Raw genomic sequence first — 16,188 nt, 5'->3', positions numbered from 1 at the left:
TTGACTGGACCATTGACGTTAAAGTTAACAGATAATCACTTTTCATTTCTACCACACAGACACCATAACATTAAAATATCTCATAGATTTTTTAAAACCAATTGTAGACTCTATTTAATAAAAGTTACATTTCAACAAAATGACAGAAGGAACGTGAACATTGATAACCTGGTCCATTTTGGTCAAAGCAGGCATTTATTGTCTCATTGATCCACAACACCTGACATATTTCCTGCTCACTCGTATTCTTCACGATGAAAACGTATGTAGAGGGTAGGCAGAAACAACACATGTAGCGTAGTTTGTGTTGGTCATCAACATGAAAAGGATTTGTCTTTTAGTTGAGAGTTGAAGGTGAAAATCTGTTAATATCGAACTACATTTACCAACAACCTGCAGGGTCGCTGTAAAGTCTGTTACATACTCTGCATGAGCAACGCAAAGGGTGTGAGGGAGTGAAAAAGTACCGGTAGTCAGAAACTGTTATTGGTTTTGTGGCAGCACCACAGATATTACTGCTGTATACACAACTACACATAAAAGATGCAGTTTGCTTAAAAAGAAGGAAACAAGTGCAGCCTTTAAAGGAATATTTCACCCACAAAATCAGCATTTGTAGATCAGTTACTCACCGCACGCTTCCTTGAATGAACTTGCATGTCTTCACAGTGAACAAAAAGGGGCGAAAGTTCTTGATGAATCGAAGGAGACCACGTTTAACGACAGCAAAACTATACCAAAACATCCGTTTACAACTTTCTCACAACTCCTCCAGTATCATCCGAGTCTCGTTTGTCCTGTCGTTTGCTCAGTACTTTCCAAACACATGCATTTTCGCTTGAACATTCCAACCTACTATATTCAAACCATATTGATATAGTTGTGCCGTTGTTAAATGTGGACTCTGATTACTTCAACTCAAAGAATCTTTGCTTTTTTTTTTGGATTATTTGTTCAATGTGAAGGCATACAAGAAAAACAACCTTTTCTTCATGAATTCAAGGTGACACGCGATGAGAAACTGATACATAAACCGAAGTATTCCTTTAAGAATGTAGACTAATGGAAGACCACTTTTAGTGCCCAGTGCTACAAACACCAAGCACGCCGACCTGATGCCAAAACAAAATGGCTTCCTTTGTGTAGATGAGCCCTTTACACACTATATATATATATATATATATATATATATATATATATATATATATATATATATATATATATATATATATATATATATATATATATACATACACACACATACATACATATACATATACATATATATACATACATATACATATATATATATATACACATATATATACATATACACATTATATATATATATATATATATATATATATATATATATATATATATATATATATATATATATATATATATATATATAGATACACACACACACACACACACACACACACCAGCTATAAAGTAAAAGCTGGCTGATAAATAAGCAGGCCATTATCTTAAAACAAATACATATATATATGTGGGTATCAGTGTGAATGCATTAAGTATTGAACTGCAATAAGATGTATTTAAGCAGTGCAGTTGTTACATAGTTTGTCCACCAGAGAGCGCTGCAACTTCATGTCTACACTGTAAAAACATCCTGACTTGTACATGAGCTGGTCACATCTGTTATATCTAAGATGGGACCTTTATCAAAACTGTTGGTCAGGCTCTGGTGTAGAGTGTGTAACAGACCTTACAATCCCCGTTTAACGTCCCCACTGAAATAATTACAAACACTGAACAGACATTACAAACAGAACAAAAGCTGGTGTGAAACCGGCATTAAAAATCTGTGCATGACAATTACAGAAAACCAAGTGAAAGTCCTGCCTCAGGTTATAAATGCTAAAATATATATATATGTATAAAGTAAAAACTTACCAAAAGTCTCAGTATTGTTCTGTGCTGTCATGCAGGAGAAAATGTGATAAAATCATGGTGCCTCACATTAGTATTCATCTGTAATTCCGACACCATTTATATATTTAATGATTTCTGCATTGAAACCACTGATTGAATAATTTAAAGCCATGCATTATGTGTCAAGAACACTAAATATTGGCATTAACATAAAAAAAAAAAATGCGGCAACTCAATAATACCCCGACATATTAGAGCATCAAACCTGTCTGGAAATGTACAAAAATAGTGCCAAACTCCGACTCCCACACGAAATACTGTCCTGAAATGTTTCAGCTGTATGGCTTTATTTACTCTCTGATCTATACGCTATGTGTCTGATTACTAATCTCCTGGAAAACATCCACCAGTAAACATATTTAACAATTCTTAGACTGTATTGCACTTTGTCATGGCATGCGTCACTCATACTGACAGTCCAAAAGATTACAGGGCTGGTGGTGACAGTGCAGTAATTACAGTGGCCTGTAACAGGCGTCTGGTTGCCACATTCGCAGATCCACCAGAATCTGGTTCAGTTTCTTCATCCACAGATTCCTCTCGTCCTTGGTGTCTGCACTCAGCCAGTTTCTGCACAGAAAAGCAGTCCGTGCTCAGCAATGCAGGGTCACTGTCATTAAAAGACTTTGTTTATTTTAAATATGTGTTATTAAGTGTACACTGGATGGTTGGAACTTACTTGGTGACACACATGGTGTTCTTGCACTGGCTGACTAGTGTTTCTTTGTCATCCTCTCTTTGTGGTCTGACTGTGATGAGCTCAAATGTGTTGGGTCGGGCACAAAACTCTCTGTTGGCTGGTTCCACCTTCTTACTGGTGCAGTTAGCCAGGTTGACTCGACCAATGGGATTCTGACAAAAGACAAAGGAGGAAAAAAGGAGGGGGTGTTAACAGATACATAAAATGTCAAACTGTCAGATGGCAAAATAGGAACACCAACAACAAAAATGTCTATATCAAAGGACTGCCCCCCCCCCCTTTGTGTGATAATTTAAGGTAGCTATGTTGGATGATGTTGTTTAAGGGTTCCTTGATACTCGTGTTTGCAGAACAAATACCCTCAGCTCGAGCCTGACAATTGTCCAGTGGTAGTTGAGGAATTTTAAAAAACAAATACAGGAGCCACCGTAACTTAATAAAATAAAGAAGCGCTACAACGACAGATTTGTTGCAGAAGAGCTCAGTTACCTTGCGCTTCTCATCATCTGGGTAGGTCCAGTAGGAGATGCAGTATCCTGACAAGACGCACCACCTCCTGTGCCAGGCTCCAAATCCACTGACGTCCTCAAACATCGTCTAAAGAGGGGAATTAAAATTACACACACATTTGTTTTGGTAAATAGCATCAGCAAATCAATGCCAGCCTCAGCATGAGTTCATCTGTAGTGATGTTTGATCTGATTGCACTCACCAGGAAGCCCTTCTCCTCCACTTTTGAGCCAACTTCACACTGCAGCTTGAGGTAGACGTGGCCCTCCAGAGGGCACAAGAATGGCACCTTGAATACAAAGTACAGACACATCAGGAAAACATCGGACATCCTGTTCACCATTATAAAATGTTTACATCATGAGACATGGATAAACACATAAAAGGTTACAATGCAAGATGGTTAACAACAGTTGCTGAAAGCACCTGTCAAACATAATTAGAGATAAAAAAAAAGAAACAGCTGTGATCAGATTAAGTTAATTGTGTTAGTGTAATGATGAAATGAATAATAGTCTTTGTTACAGTGTGTTCACTCTCCTTCCACACAAACAGAACAGAAGAAACAAGTGGGGAAATAGTAACCTTGGTGTGAAACATGTCACTGAGTAGCTCTCTTTCACTTCCTTCATATTTGATCTAAAAGAAAGATATCATGGTGTGTGAGTGAGGGCACAGGGAGAGCTGCCCCATGAGAACAAACAGGGTTACTGTGAGTCTCTGAAGACAGTAAACAAATGTATTACTGTGATCCGAGTCATTTGTTGTCATACAAACAGCATGGATAGTGTCTTCAGACTACGGCTGAAACAGTTTCGAGGAACTTCAGTAACTTGATTATTAAAAATCATTGATACAAATTCTTTGCATGAAAGTTATGTTTAATCCATAACCATATAGAGTGCATTGTGTCTCACACAGCTGATTTTTACTGTGGTACAATGCAGGTGATGTGGACAGGTAATGTTAAGAATAGGCCTCAAAATAGAAGACAAAGATTTGATGGCATTGGATGCAAATGGAGGTGTGGAGAGAAAATAGCGAGGGATGAAGAGAAGAAAACTCTGAACAGTGTGTCTATTGTAAACCTGAACTAAGATTAGTCTACCACAACATTACAACATCATTGTGTCAGCATGATGGACGCAACAGAAAGCAGACGTCCAATGTTTGCTAATTGAAATGACAGCTTGTAAAGAATGTATGTTAAATATGTTGACTTCCAACCAGCTCTGTGTTGTTGCAACCTGGGGCAGTAACATTAAATGCAAATAAACAACGCTCATCCTCCCTCTGGCCTACTAATTCCTGGAGCTCCCCGATTATCCACTGGCAAAAGTCTGCCAAATGGCACAAAACCTGGTGACCCCCATCGGTGGATGAGCTGGGGGGTCTGGCAGCACAGGACGCCAGTACTGCACTACATCTTTATACAGCAAATCGTGGTTTGCTGCTTTTTTAACGCTCCAAAATGTTGTATACAGAACCTTTAGAGACCCGTCTTATTTTCTCTTACATATATATTTACAATTGCTCTTTAATGAAGCAAAAGTCTTTCCTACCCGATTACTCAAATAATTAATGGATAAATCGGTAATATACTCAATGACTAAAATATTTAATGGCTGCAGCTCTGCTTCAGGCTAAGGCCAGCCATGTATAGAATGCAGAAAAACTAAAATGCACTAAAGGGACTGTGAAAAAAAGAACATGACATTATGAAAAGATGACATTAATGTCTTCTGTACCTTCTCCAGAGGAAATTTGTTTTTCCCAATAGATGACAGGGTGAGCTTGTGTGATCCGACCAGGACGAAGTTACTGGTGCGAACAGCGTTGGGGCCTCCTGGACTGGCCACGACTACACAGAGAAAGAATGACATCATTAATACCTTACATGAAGCTTAAAGGGGCGATCCACCAATTTAACTCATCAAGATTACTTCTTAGCAAGTGAAACAGTTGAAAAATGTCTTCTGTTTAAAATTTGAGAAAGTAACCCTGACGATCAGCTTTGGCTTAGAGACAATAAATTTACAACAGGAAGGGTGTGTTACAAAGTAGGAGAGTAAGTCCAAATAGCTGGGGCATTTACAAGGCAGTGCAGGCATAATCAAGAGGTGCATTTCAGTTGCATTATGAGAAGTGTAGGATAAAATAATAAGATAAAAGACGTAAAGGAAACAGCTTTAGACTGATTTTATATCGTGACCTACCTGGAGTCTGGCCACTTTTCTGCAAGACAAAAAGCAAAACCAACAAATTACAGAACACAGACACAGATGAGAAGTAATAAGACATACCTTCTGATATTAAAAAAGTGTGTTGGTCAGTGAAAAGTAAATTTGAAAGACTTACAGTGATGGCGAGGAATCTCTTTGGAGTGATAGCCTGGTGAGATAAAAGCAAATAATGTTGATTTGCTTCAGAAAGAAGAAATGGAGCGACAGATTATAATCAGGTGTCTGAGGGACAGATCTGTTGCTAGCCAGTTAACACTCTTCTCCACCCAATGAAAGGACACCTGAAGCTGTGTAGAGAACCAGTAACATCCTTCACACAGTGCACACCCACCAACACGTGAGGGATTTAACACGGAAACTGTTCATACCGACATACACAAATCATGGGCCTCATGAACCTGTCTCCATAACATCTGGACACACACACACACAAAGTATGAAGCATGCTCCATCACTGACTGACAATGTGTTTTCCATGTGGAAAGGAAAAAACAACAACTGGGGATTTACCTTTGACTTGCTGGGTTTCTTCTTCTTGTCACTGCAGACATCGCGCTTCTGCACCTGAGGATGTCATAATGAATCTGTCGTCAGTAATTCTGCAGATTTTACTTTCACAGATACTCAAATGTGATTTGAATAAGCAGATCTGGAAAACAGAGGAAATGAGTGCCTGCCTAACATAGCTGTAGTGTGTGTTTAAAACAGTAACGTAAAGTCATGTGGTCTGAGCATCATTATTTTGAAATCTTGAAACTCTGATGTAAGACACTCACCAAGCAATAGACCTCAATGTCGATTGTAAAGTCACTGGAAACTTCAGATCTGCAAGTGAGGAGGAAGAGACGTCACTAATCAACAATCACTATCAACACCATCATATTCAAGTACACCAGTAGAGAATCCGATCAAAATATTTTAATTAGAATCAACAGAATTTAAACAAGTCAAACTCTCTTGTCTGTAATAAAAACATTTCTGTTTAATATAGTGCAGGATTTACATGGTGAACTTGGTGGGGAAAGCCAGGGTGTCCCCACTGAGGCCGCGGTGTGTGCTGGCTAATGGTGTGGCCACAGTGTTCTCTGCTCCGGCACGGATCATCATGAAGAAGGAATGTTTGGTTGACTCTGAAACAAGACAGAATGATACAGATTGATCCTGACATTCTTCTTCTGATGCTGACAGACAACCATCAGTATAACAAACACTCAGGAACCTGGGACTAAACATCTAAATGGCCTCCAAAACACGATTCTGAAGGTCGTCTTCTTTACTTTTATTTCAAACAATGCTGTCATTAGCAATCTTTGTTGATGTGTAATACTGAGTGTTAGTGCCATCTGATGTCTGGAGATAATGCTGAACAACAGTGGGGAGTTGATTTAAATTGGTGTGGCATATGCATTTTGGGCTTACCTGGCTTGTTGGCAATGGAGCACACAAAGTCTGCCTTGAGAGGCAAACGCAGCTCCTGCAGGGTGATGGAGCCCTTGGAGGCAGACATGCCGGCAGGTTCTGGGGCTGCAGTGGCCTTTTTCTGGCCTGTTGGGTCTCCTTTCAGACGGTCCAGCTCTGCCTTCAACGCTTCCCTCCTCTCCGCTAAGAAAGTCAAAAAGACAGAGAGTCAAGCTTTGATACTACCACAGGGAGTCACCCAGACTTGTATACATGGTCCTTAAACAAACAGGTTGTAGTAGTGGTGCTGTATCTGTTATTATCTGTCATTATTTATACAAGGCTGATGTCTATGAGCCTTGATTACACAGCTAGGAAGCAGCAGCTTGTTAGTGACACTGTTTTAGTAAATAATAAAAGCTGATTTATAGTTGTGCGTAAGTTCTATGAGGCCTGCGCCGTTGTGAGCATTTATACTTGTGCAACTGTGATCCTGCATTGCTCTGCAGTTACACCTCCAAAACACTAGTGGGCGGTGGGGTCTCTATGTCACTGTGGTGAGTTTCTGTGGAGTATAGTAAAGTTTGACCGATTCAACTAACACACATAAAAATCGGCTTAATAGCAACAGCATTAAACAGAAGTACAAATTTAGGCTTCACCCACAAGGTTCACCGACAAAACAATGTTAACATGCTAATATCATTAGCATAAGCCTATGACATTTCACATTGTATAAATTAGCCCAGCAGCTAGCAGACTCACAAATATGATGCAGAGAACCACAGCAACATCTAACAAAAGTAACAAAATTCAGCTCAAATATAACTCGCAAAGTTCACGGACAAAACAAATGTCGCACACTAAAATGTTTCCCCACATATACGTACAACATGCTAATGTTATTAGCATAAGCCTATGACATTTTCCACTGTGTAAATTAGCCCAGAGGATAGCAGACTTTGTAGGGGCATTAGTTTCCTCACAGTTTCTTGTCTGTGAAATAAAACTAAATAAAAGCTGGGTTTCCAACAAGGGAATGGTATACAAAATACACAGGAAGTCTGTGCCGTAGCAACATGCACTTACATTTTTGGGGAAGTGCTATAGCACACTACGGTGGAGGGTACGCATCTACGTAGAGCCTACGCTGTAAGTGCTGTGCCAATTTAACGCAAAAGTATATTTCCAGCCTCACATCTCAAAATGAACCTGATGGGTAGGTTTTAAAATGTGAATTGAGAAAAAGGTAGTAGGACAGTCCCAGGGATAGTTACAGGTTTTATAAATAAAGGTGAATAACTTCTAAGTTATCAAGTATTGTGTCTGTTGTCTGGATGAACTCACTTGCCACCAGCAGCAGCCTTTCTGCCTCAGCCTCCACCTGGGATCCTTTGCCGTGTTCTTCATCTGTGCAGCAGTTAAGCGCCTGACTGGCCTGATGAATGACCGTCTGCTGCAGGTTCATCTCATTTGTTAGAATCTATAGAAACAGCAAATTTACCGTTTTTTTCACGTACTAAAATCAAATCACATGAAAACTTTACACCCGTACTGTACTCGTACATGAATCAAGGTTCAAAGTGTTAATTCCAAACCTTCATCTTCTGTTTGATACTGAAGAGACTGGATCCCCTGGGTTCCTCTGCCCTGTGAGAGACGTCCTCTTTTCTCACAATCACCTGTTTGACATTGGGCCTCTCTGTCTCTTTCACCCTGGTGGACCTATATGCATCAATGCTATCACACAGGACAAAAAAGAAAACCATTTCAGACACACATTCAGTGCAACAGCGAGGACAGCCAACTCTAATTCATGAAACTGAAATCAAATGGGAGCGCTTACCTGTATGGCAGTTTGTGTGTGTCTTCATCTAAGGCCTCAAGACTATCTGAGGAGGCAGCCCGTGCCATGGTAGCTCTCTGGAACTTGCTAGGTTTGGAAACATGGTCTGGAGTGTTGCTCTTTATGAGGAATGAGCTGGCTGGTGTCGACGTCTGCATAAAAACATAAAATATCATTGATAAGCTGCATCTTGACACGTTTGCCTCACAACTCTAACATAAGGTACATGAGAATGGTGTTTACCATCATTCTTCTCTCTGGACTCTTCACTACAGCGGCCACAGTCTCTGCCAGTGGAGTGAGGAGGGACATGGAGGAGATATTCAAAGCATCTTCCTCATCATCTTCATCTTCCTCATCATCACTCTGCGTCAGTACTCCATCAAACAGCTCGTTGATAACTGCAGAGTTGATGGACTGGTCCACGTTCATCTCTCTCTCACTGATCACCTCAGTTTCTTCTGGGGTTTCCTCAGTCGTTTTCTCCTCAGTACGGGTGACCACCCTCAGAGGGCTGGATGTTGAGGCTGGAGGCGAGACCAGCAACCCAACACCTGCTGTACAACATCATCCATGTTAGAAAACATTTCATTTTCCCACTTTATCGATTCTAAAGACTAGAGAGTTTAAATAGGCATGAATAGAACTAGTTTATCACAAAAGGTGCCAGGGGAGGATCCCCTGACAGAGGCCAGGACCAAGCCCAAAATGTCCTCAAATCCTAGAAACACCCCTGCGTTCACCTGACTTGTGCAGGTTGCTGCAACTGGCCTCCCGTCAGTTTGCAAAAGTGACTCCCAGGCAAAGCAAGTTGAGTATCCCTGCTGTATATAAAGATGGGCAATGCGTCTCCAGTTCCTCCCACTGTGCAAAAATGAAGCCAAAACATACTGGATACAGCTGCAGCCATCTTGCACTGGTGGTGACATGATTTGGAGCCAGAGTCTGCGCAGTAGCAATCTCTGCTGTATTGAGTTCTCGTCTGACCAATTGGCACACACAGCTCTCAATCATGACGTCTAACCACCTCTTTATAGCATCAAATAACTAGTCATAACCAACAACTGAAAAGTGGTGTGACAAGAACCACCTAAAATGACAGACTGGGGAGAAAATAAATAACACAACAGGAGTGGGGTTTATGACCCATACAGCAGCCAGCCTCTAGGGGACAATAGAGATGTTTTGGCTTCACTTCTGGGGAGCGCTCATGACATCCATCTTTATTATACAGTCTGTGCTGAAAACAAAATTCAGGGCTATTTCAAGTTAAAAAAAGTGATTTCTAAGCTGCAGTTGGCCGATGTGTCTCTGAGTATGTACCAAAGATTTCTGCACAGCATGTTGTTGCATATAGGTGTTGAACAGCAGAAAACTTACAGGGGGAATCAAGAGACATTCTGAGTGTCTGAGTTGTCGGGACACGGTTCTCAACATGGAGGTGGCTGAGCTGGTTGCTGGCAGTGCTAACTCCATAAGCAGCACTAAAAACCAACAGTGCTGACAGAGCTAGCAGTGTTAACCATGGGGAAACTGGAGGGTGGATGCTATGCTTCCACATCAACACAATCCCAATATCAGTGGTAACTACTGTATAAGACATTCGCAATGGGCACACTTAACTTTCTCACTTTATAATGTAAAACACAGCTGTTTGGATCATCTAGTGACTAGAAGCAGTTTTGCCAGCAAAATGAATTTTTCAGCCAGCAACACAGCTAATGATGGTAATTCCTTATTTTTTACAGAAGGCACAGCTTAAGGTTCAGATGTCAAAAGAACCTAATTGATGAAAGAGCTTCCACTGCTAGTATCTGATCACTCTATTGCCTGGACACAAATAGAAACACAGATCTGAAATATTATTGAGTACCTGGAGGAGTGCACTTTGTGGGTGTGCCTAGTCTCTCAGTAGAGGGTGCTGTGGGTTCATCCTTTGGCTCACATTGGGCAACTTCAGCTTCCACAGGCTTGTCAAGTTGTTCCTGAAAAGCATAATATTTATTAAATATAATCTCGTATATGTTACAAAAACATGGCTATGTTGTGAGATGTCAAGCATAATGTTGTCATTTTTGTGTCAGATGTTTGCTAGCCAACCTTGATGTCTGTGTTTTTATTGGTTTCTGCTGCTTCATCTTTGTTTTTCCACATGTTGTTCCCCTTCTGAAAGCGACTGCGGATCTGAGCCAGCTCAGACTCTCGCTCCTGAAATAAAGAGGAGTCTCCTTTTACTCTTCTTATATCAAACAAAATGATTGCAACCATGAGAAGATGCACTACAACATTCATCTACCATCTTCTGTCTTTGGGTGAGATCAGATGTGGCTGTGTTTGCAGCCTGTGCAGCTCTGAGCCTCTCCTGTACCAGTCTGGTGTTTGGCGTGACTGATGATGATGATGATGATGATGTCTTGTTGTGGGTAGTGCCCCCTGCTGGAGAGCTATGGTTGCTACGCTCCTGGCACCTCTCTCCAAAGCGCTCCAGAAAAGATTTCACACCTGTTGGAAATGAAAGAATGAAAAACAATTTCCTTCATACATGTGAAGGAAACTAACCAAAACGTCAAACATGAAACAAATCTAGCTGTAATACTACTGGGCATTATGCACACACAGTAAAAAACTGGATCATCACTCTGTATTTAACTTTATGAAATAGTTCCAAATTAACTGCAACATGACTCACCAGGTCCAGCAGAGGCCTTTTCCTGCGGGACAGAGGGGCCAGCAGTCGTGGGCTTGGCACGAAGTTCTGGCTTCACAGGGCTGGAGGGGAGGTTGTGGCCCCTGGAGAGGGCCTGATTCTTCAGGGGACTTTGAGGAACTGATGTTGAGGAGGGGCCGGCCTTCTGGGGACTGGATGGGAAAGCTGCTCCCTGGACGGAGCTGTTCTGAGGACTAGAGGGGAAGGTGATCTTCTGGTCGGAGCTCTTTTCAGAGATGGTTACTGACTTAAGTGTTGGTCTGGCTGCAGGAGTGTCAACCATCTGTGGGCCTGGGAGACCCACGCAGCTCGGCTTTGCTGGAGAATACACAGCCTGCTGAGAAGACATACAATAGTTCCTTTTATTTATAAAGCACAGTCAAAACAACACAAGTCGGGGTATCCTGGGGATCTTGGGGTCTAACTGGGCATTCAGAACTAAACTAATATGCATCGAGACCTCTTCTGTGCAAACACAGTCAATTCAATTTCAATCAATCAATCAACAGGTGGTGGGTTTGGCAATGACAATTTCAGGGGTTGTTTTTGGTGGGTGCCGAAAAAGAGTATGAAATGAGGAGCTTTAAAAATGAGATAGAATGAAAAAAGCAGTCAACTTCACAGAAGCGGACAGCTTATGTAAAATCAGTGGAACAGACATAACTGCCTAGGCTGAAGAATAAGACAATCCAAGGTGAATCTACCTGAGAGCTGGATGTAGAGCTGCTGCTTGCAGTTGAACCGGCCATCACATGGCCTGCAGCACTTGGTTTAGTGCTGGTAGCCACAGTGGCATCTCTAACTGCCATCTTGGGAACAGCTGTACCAGGCTTCTCTTTTACATTCGCACAGGGAATGTTAGCATGACTTAAGTCGTCTTCCCAGGATCCAATGGTGGCAGCAAGGTTGGCGAGTCTGCCTTTCCTCCCCAAAGGAGTTCCTGAGGATGCGGTGGGAATGGTGGGCGGTGGGACCTCAGCTTGTCTCTTCAACAGGGACAGGGGAGTGCAGTCCGGAACTGCATCAGATGTGTCTGGAAAAGGTGGCAATATGTTTGATTTGGGCAGGGACAATCTGTAGGACTGACTTTACAGTTAGTATTGAAGCATCATGGGAGCAACCCACAGTAAAATCAGGAATCCTGTAGACCAGTGCTTTAAATAAATGCACTTCTCTACAGGGCTGTATGTGTATGCTTCCAAAGGAAAACTGACATGAAAAAGATTATGACCATGATTCTTTAAAGTCTTTAAATATCTAGACTTAGACAAACTGATCTCAAACAGCACACAAAGTATTCTTACCAGTGCCATCCCAACACTTCCTCTGCTCTGCTAGCCTCTGAAGACGAGACTTCATGCCAGCAGCAGATGGAGCTGGGTCTTCCACCAGGTCCTCCTTGCTGCTCTGCAGGGCTGAACTGGCAGACACCATCTTTGCTTCTCTGCTGCTTGGAGGATCAGGAGCAGGGGTGACAACCATCTTCTCTGGCTCTGGCTGTGCAGTTTTCAGCTGCTCTGGCTGAGACTGGACAAAAGGCCGGGTAGCAGTCTTCTCAAGGGATGAGGAAGCTCGAAGGCTAGCAGGGCCCACCGGGGGTTTCTTTTCTGTGTGAGGATCTGAGAGCTTGTGAGCCACAGTTCGTGGCATCACTGGCTCCTGGTTTTCCTCGCCAGCTGCAGGCTGGAGATTTTCCTCTGAGCACCTGCGCTTGGACGGAGAAGGCTTGGAGGACACCTGTGGAACTGGGAGGAATTGATGGGGAAATATAAGCAAAGAGCAGAGCTGCAACTCAGTAGTCCACCTGGCAAGACTCATCTAAACAGAAAGCAATCTAACAAACATACCTTTATCAACGACTGGCTCACTGATCACACTATTGGTGTCAGCCAGTGGCTCCCTGGGCCTTTTGACCATCTGTCTGTTTGCTGCATTTGGTCTCTCTGCCATTTTCTTCTGCAGGTTTTCCCTGCGAGCCCGGGTCCGCTCCAACAGTTTCTGGTTTGACAAAACAACAAACAAACAAAACAGTTGAATCCTTACTCCAATGACTGCTTTATACATACAAACAGCATCAAAACCACTGACTGTTGCAGACCCATTGTACAGGAACAATGCCACCTCTAATAAAGTAACTAAATTACAAAAGTCTGCTGAAACTGATCCAACCATTACTAGCACTTTCTATGTGAAAAACCAAGTGCAACACTATGAATGCCTTCCAGGAGAGACTCTGAAAATGTGTGTCACTATCCCCATATTGAAAGGATATTGCCCCCACCCCCGATAGCCATTAAGAACAACAATAAACACATTTGGTTTCTGATGTGGCCAGACACATCGTTGAAACTGGTTCTGAATGAGCATTAGGACCACCAATAGGCTGATCACCTCCCAGCTTAGCTTCATTTCTATTGCACAGAACAGCAGTATCAGTTTTCTTATCTCTTATCTGAATAAGTGCTTTGTGCAAGTTTATCTGACAGCAAACCATACATCACATCACATGAAGTGAGACTAAATGGTGCCATTGAAATTGGTCTTCAACAGTGCTTGTGAGACACAGCATCTGAGACTCAGACCTCTTAATAATTACACTCTTGGTGTTGTGAGAGCATGTGGCTTTTTTCATATTAGCCAAAATATACTGATTCTCCGTCTCTTTGGCCAACTGTTGGATATCTGTGAACGCAAATGTATGGAACAAGGCACAGCACATTGTCTGTCCCTATATGGGACACTTTAACAGACAACACAACAGCCTAAGACACACAAAACAATCCTACTCCACCAGAGATAACAAGCCTCTGTTTGCTTGCCCTCTTTATCCCCACCCCTTTCCTCTTTTCTTTAGATGACATTCCCATCCCTTGGCCTTGTCACACAATCTGATTTACTGTACTGCACGTTAACTCTGCAAGCCCAAACACATTCCTGCAGCTGCACTGCAACCGCCTGCGCATTTTCTCCAGGCAGTGTGGAAAACTGAGGTCATGTTTAACTAGCATTCCACAGGAATGAGCCACTCCTGCTTGTGGTTCCTGGATTTGAAAATTTCTATCTCTGCTGGCCTGGATACTGGAGTAACAGGAACTGTTGTTAGATGGAAATCATTTCTAGTTTTAGCTGGCAACAACAGCATGAGTGCACCAGGCAAAGAGAGAAAATCAAGCAAAAGGGGGAAAGTGTTGGACAATCTCCAGTGCTGACACATACCATTCCCTTAAATGGAGACAAAGCTGTCTCATTTGAATAACGTTTATTTATAACAGTTGAGGGGGTTTTGGTTGAGAGAAGTGAGAAACATCACACCTATGGGGTTATGATAAGCACATTGCTGTTTAAGGATCTGGCCAGACAGTAGCCTGACTAAATTACTTACCAAGCAGTCTAACATGTAGAAAACTATAACTTTATATAGCTAACTTAGCCGTTTAAATATTATTGCTCTTGCTACTAAGTTGTCATTTGTATCTCAGCTTCGTGGCTGCTAACAACTGACAAGACAAAGAAACAACACGTGACATGTTTTATTGTATTGTTACACATTTCTGTATGCTAACGTTAGCTCATGTTCAAGTACTATGGGAGTTAATACAAGTTAGTCTCTAGCCATAACTTTAAATGTGTATAAGCATTGTTAGAATTGTGACGTTATTGTTAGGTGGGTTAGCATTAGCATGTTTTAATCAGCCTTACGATAACTATGCTAACATTACTTATCTGACGTTAGCTAATAGTAAAGTTAGCTCGTCGACTTACCTCCGTAAACGGATCCATGTTGGACAGTTTATCTCTGCTCGAGCGATGTTTTTACAGCGTTGTAATTAATACGTTTCGTACACCTCTCTGTGTACACAAACAGGGCGTAGTGAGGCGAGCTGAGCGTCTCTCAGCTTCTCTTCCAAATTGTCGGTTCCTCTTCTCTCTGCAGCAAGAAAACAACTGTTCAAATTTGAATTTCAGCGCTGCGCCTACTGCGCAGACTCTGACCGTTGAACCGAGCCCCTGATAACCAATCAGAATCAAGGGGGCGGGTTTTACACTTACACAGCCAATCACAGCCCGGGTTAACTGAAAAAAAGATGTCACGTTACAACAAGGCATCACCCAGGCCGGAGAGCACGAGACACAACACTTCATCATGCGCGTCACATTTTCTATCAATAAGTCATGTGTGTGTTCAAATGCTAAAACGTACGCTCAAACGTACGTTGGTCTCGTGCACAGATCAAGTTTCACATGCTGTAATAAACAGATTTTAGGGGTTAGTTTAGTCCATGATGGCCTGTTAGTTCTGCAGTGTGTTTAACTGTAAACCCAGTCATCACTCAGGATGTTAAAACAGTGGAGCCACCAAATAAGACTGCAGACATCCCAATTAAAGAGCAGTATTCTCTATTAAAAAGCCCCTGTAACACATATAAAACATATTAAATCTTGCATTAACTTTCCAAATCAGTATGAATTAGGTAAAAATAAAAAAAAGAAAGAAAACAATCTACTTGCAAGTTTTTGATGTCAGTGTGAGTCACTGAGTCATTTTCAAATTTAAGGTTCTCACTTTTTTGAGATGTTAGGGCGCTCTTGGGACTGATATCTGGTGACATGTTTCAAACTAAGGACATCTATCTCTTCAAAATCTTGACACTTGCATGCAAAAAGGCAGTTACAAGGAACTGGATGAAAAGTGATCCAAGTCCAGATCAGTGGCAGGACATTGTAGAGGAAATACACTCCATGGAAAAACTGACTCACTTCCTAAGGAGTAAAGCAGGGACCCATATGAAACTTTGGTCTAAATGGTTGGGTCAAGTCATCAGCT

At 41.8% G+C, this 16,188-nt stretch overlaps 1 protein-coding gene across 3 annotated transcripts; it reads right to left on the bottom strand.

Annotated features, from left to right (window-relative positions):
- Positions 1-1,485: 1,485 nt before the first annotated feature.
- Positions 1,486-15,290, bottom strand: anln (anillin, actin binding protein). Of its 3 annotated transcripts, none has more exons than XM_033638063.2 (23): positions 15,126-15,290; positions 13,211-13,361; positions 12,668-13,108; positions 12,068-12,396; positions 11,346-11,700; positions 10,953-11,158; positions 10,757-10,864; positions 10,530-10,641; positions 8,900-9,213; positions 8,657-8,808; positions 8,409-8,550; positions 8,158-8,293; positions 6,832-7,014; positions 6,416-6,542; positions 6,189-6,237; positions 5,923-5,976; positions 5,528-5,560; positions 5,386-5,404; positions 4,918-5,030; positions 3,372-3,458; positions 3,149-3,256; positions 2,639-2,811; positions 1,486-2,529 (listed from the first exon to the last, which is right to left on the bottom strand). In XM_033638063.2, exons 1-23 carry the CDS (start codon positions 15,141-15,143, stop codon positions 2,415-2,417), a joined length of 3,525 nt encoding a protein of 1,174 aa, XP_033493954.2. In that variant the 5' UTR covers positions 15,144-15,290; the 3' UTR covers positions 1,486-2,414. The 3 variants fall into 3 exon arrangements, with proteins under 3 accessions (XP_033493954.2, XP_078031813.1, XP_078031812.1); XM_078175687.1 differs by having other exon boundaries at positions 8,900-9,210; XM_078175686.1 differs by having other exon boundaries at positions 11,346-11,697.
- Between the last annotated feature and the right edge of the window lie 898 nt (positions 15,291-16,188).

The sequence above is a fragment of the Epinephelus lanceolatus genome, chromosome 16, assembly GCF_041903045.1.
Source record: "Epinephelus lanceolatus isolate andai-2023 chromosome 16, ASM4190304v1, whole genome shotgun sequence".
Classification (NCBI taxonomy): Eukaryota; Metazoa; Chordata; class Actinopteri; order Perciformes; family Serranidae; genus Epinephelus; species Epinephelus lanceolatus.
This window is presented reverse-complemented; position numbering and strand designations above follow the sequence as displayed.

What these genes read in the sequence shown, in the direction of transcription:
- anln (XM_033638063.2), bottom strand. An exon ending in GAAGTGTTGGGATGGCACTG is followed by an intron (nt 12,397 to 12,667) that starts GTAAGAATACTT and finishes CACCTTTTCCAG; the next exon opens with ACACATCTGATGCAGTTCCG. An exon ending in ACATTGAGGTCTATTGCTTG is followed by an intron (nt 5,977 to 6,188) that starts GTGAGTGTCTTA and finishes TGACATCCTCAG; the next exon opens with GTGCAGAAGCGCGATGTCTG.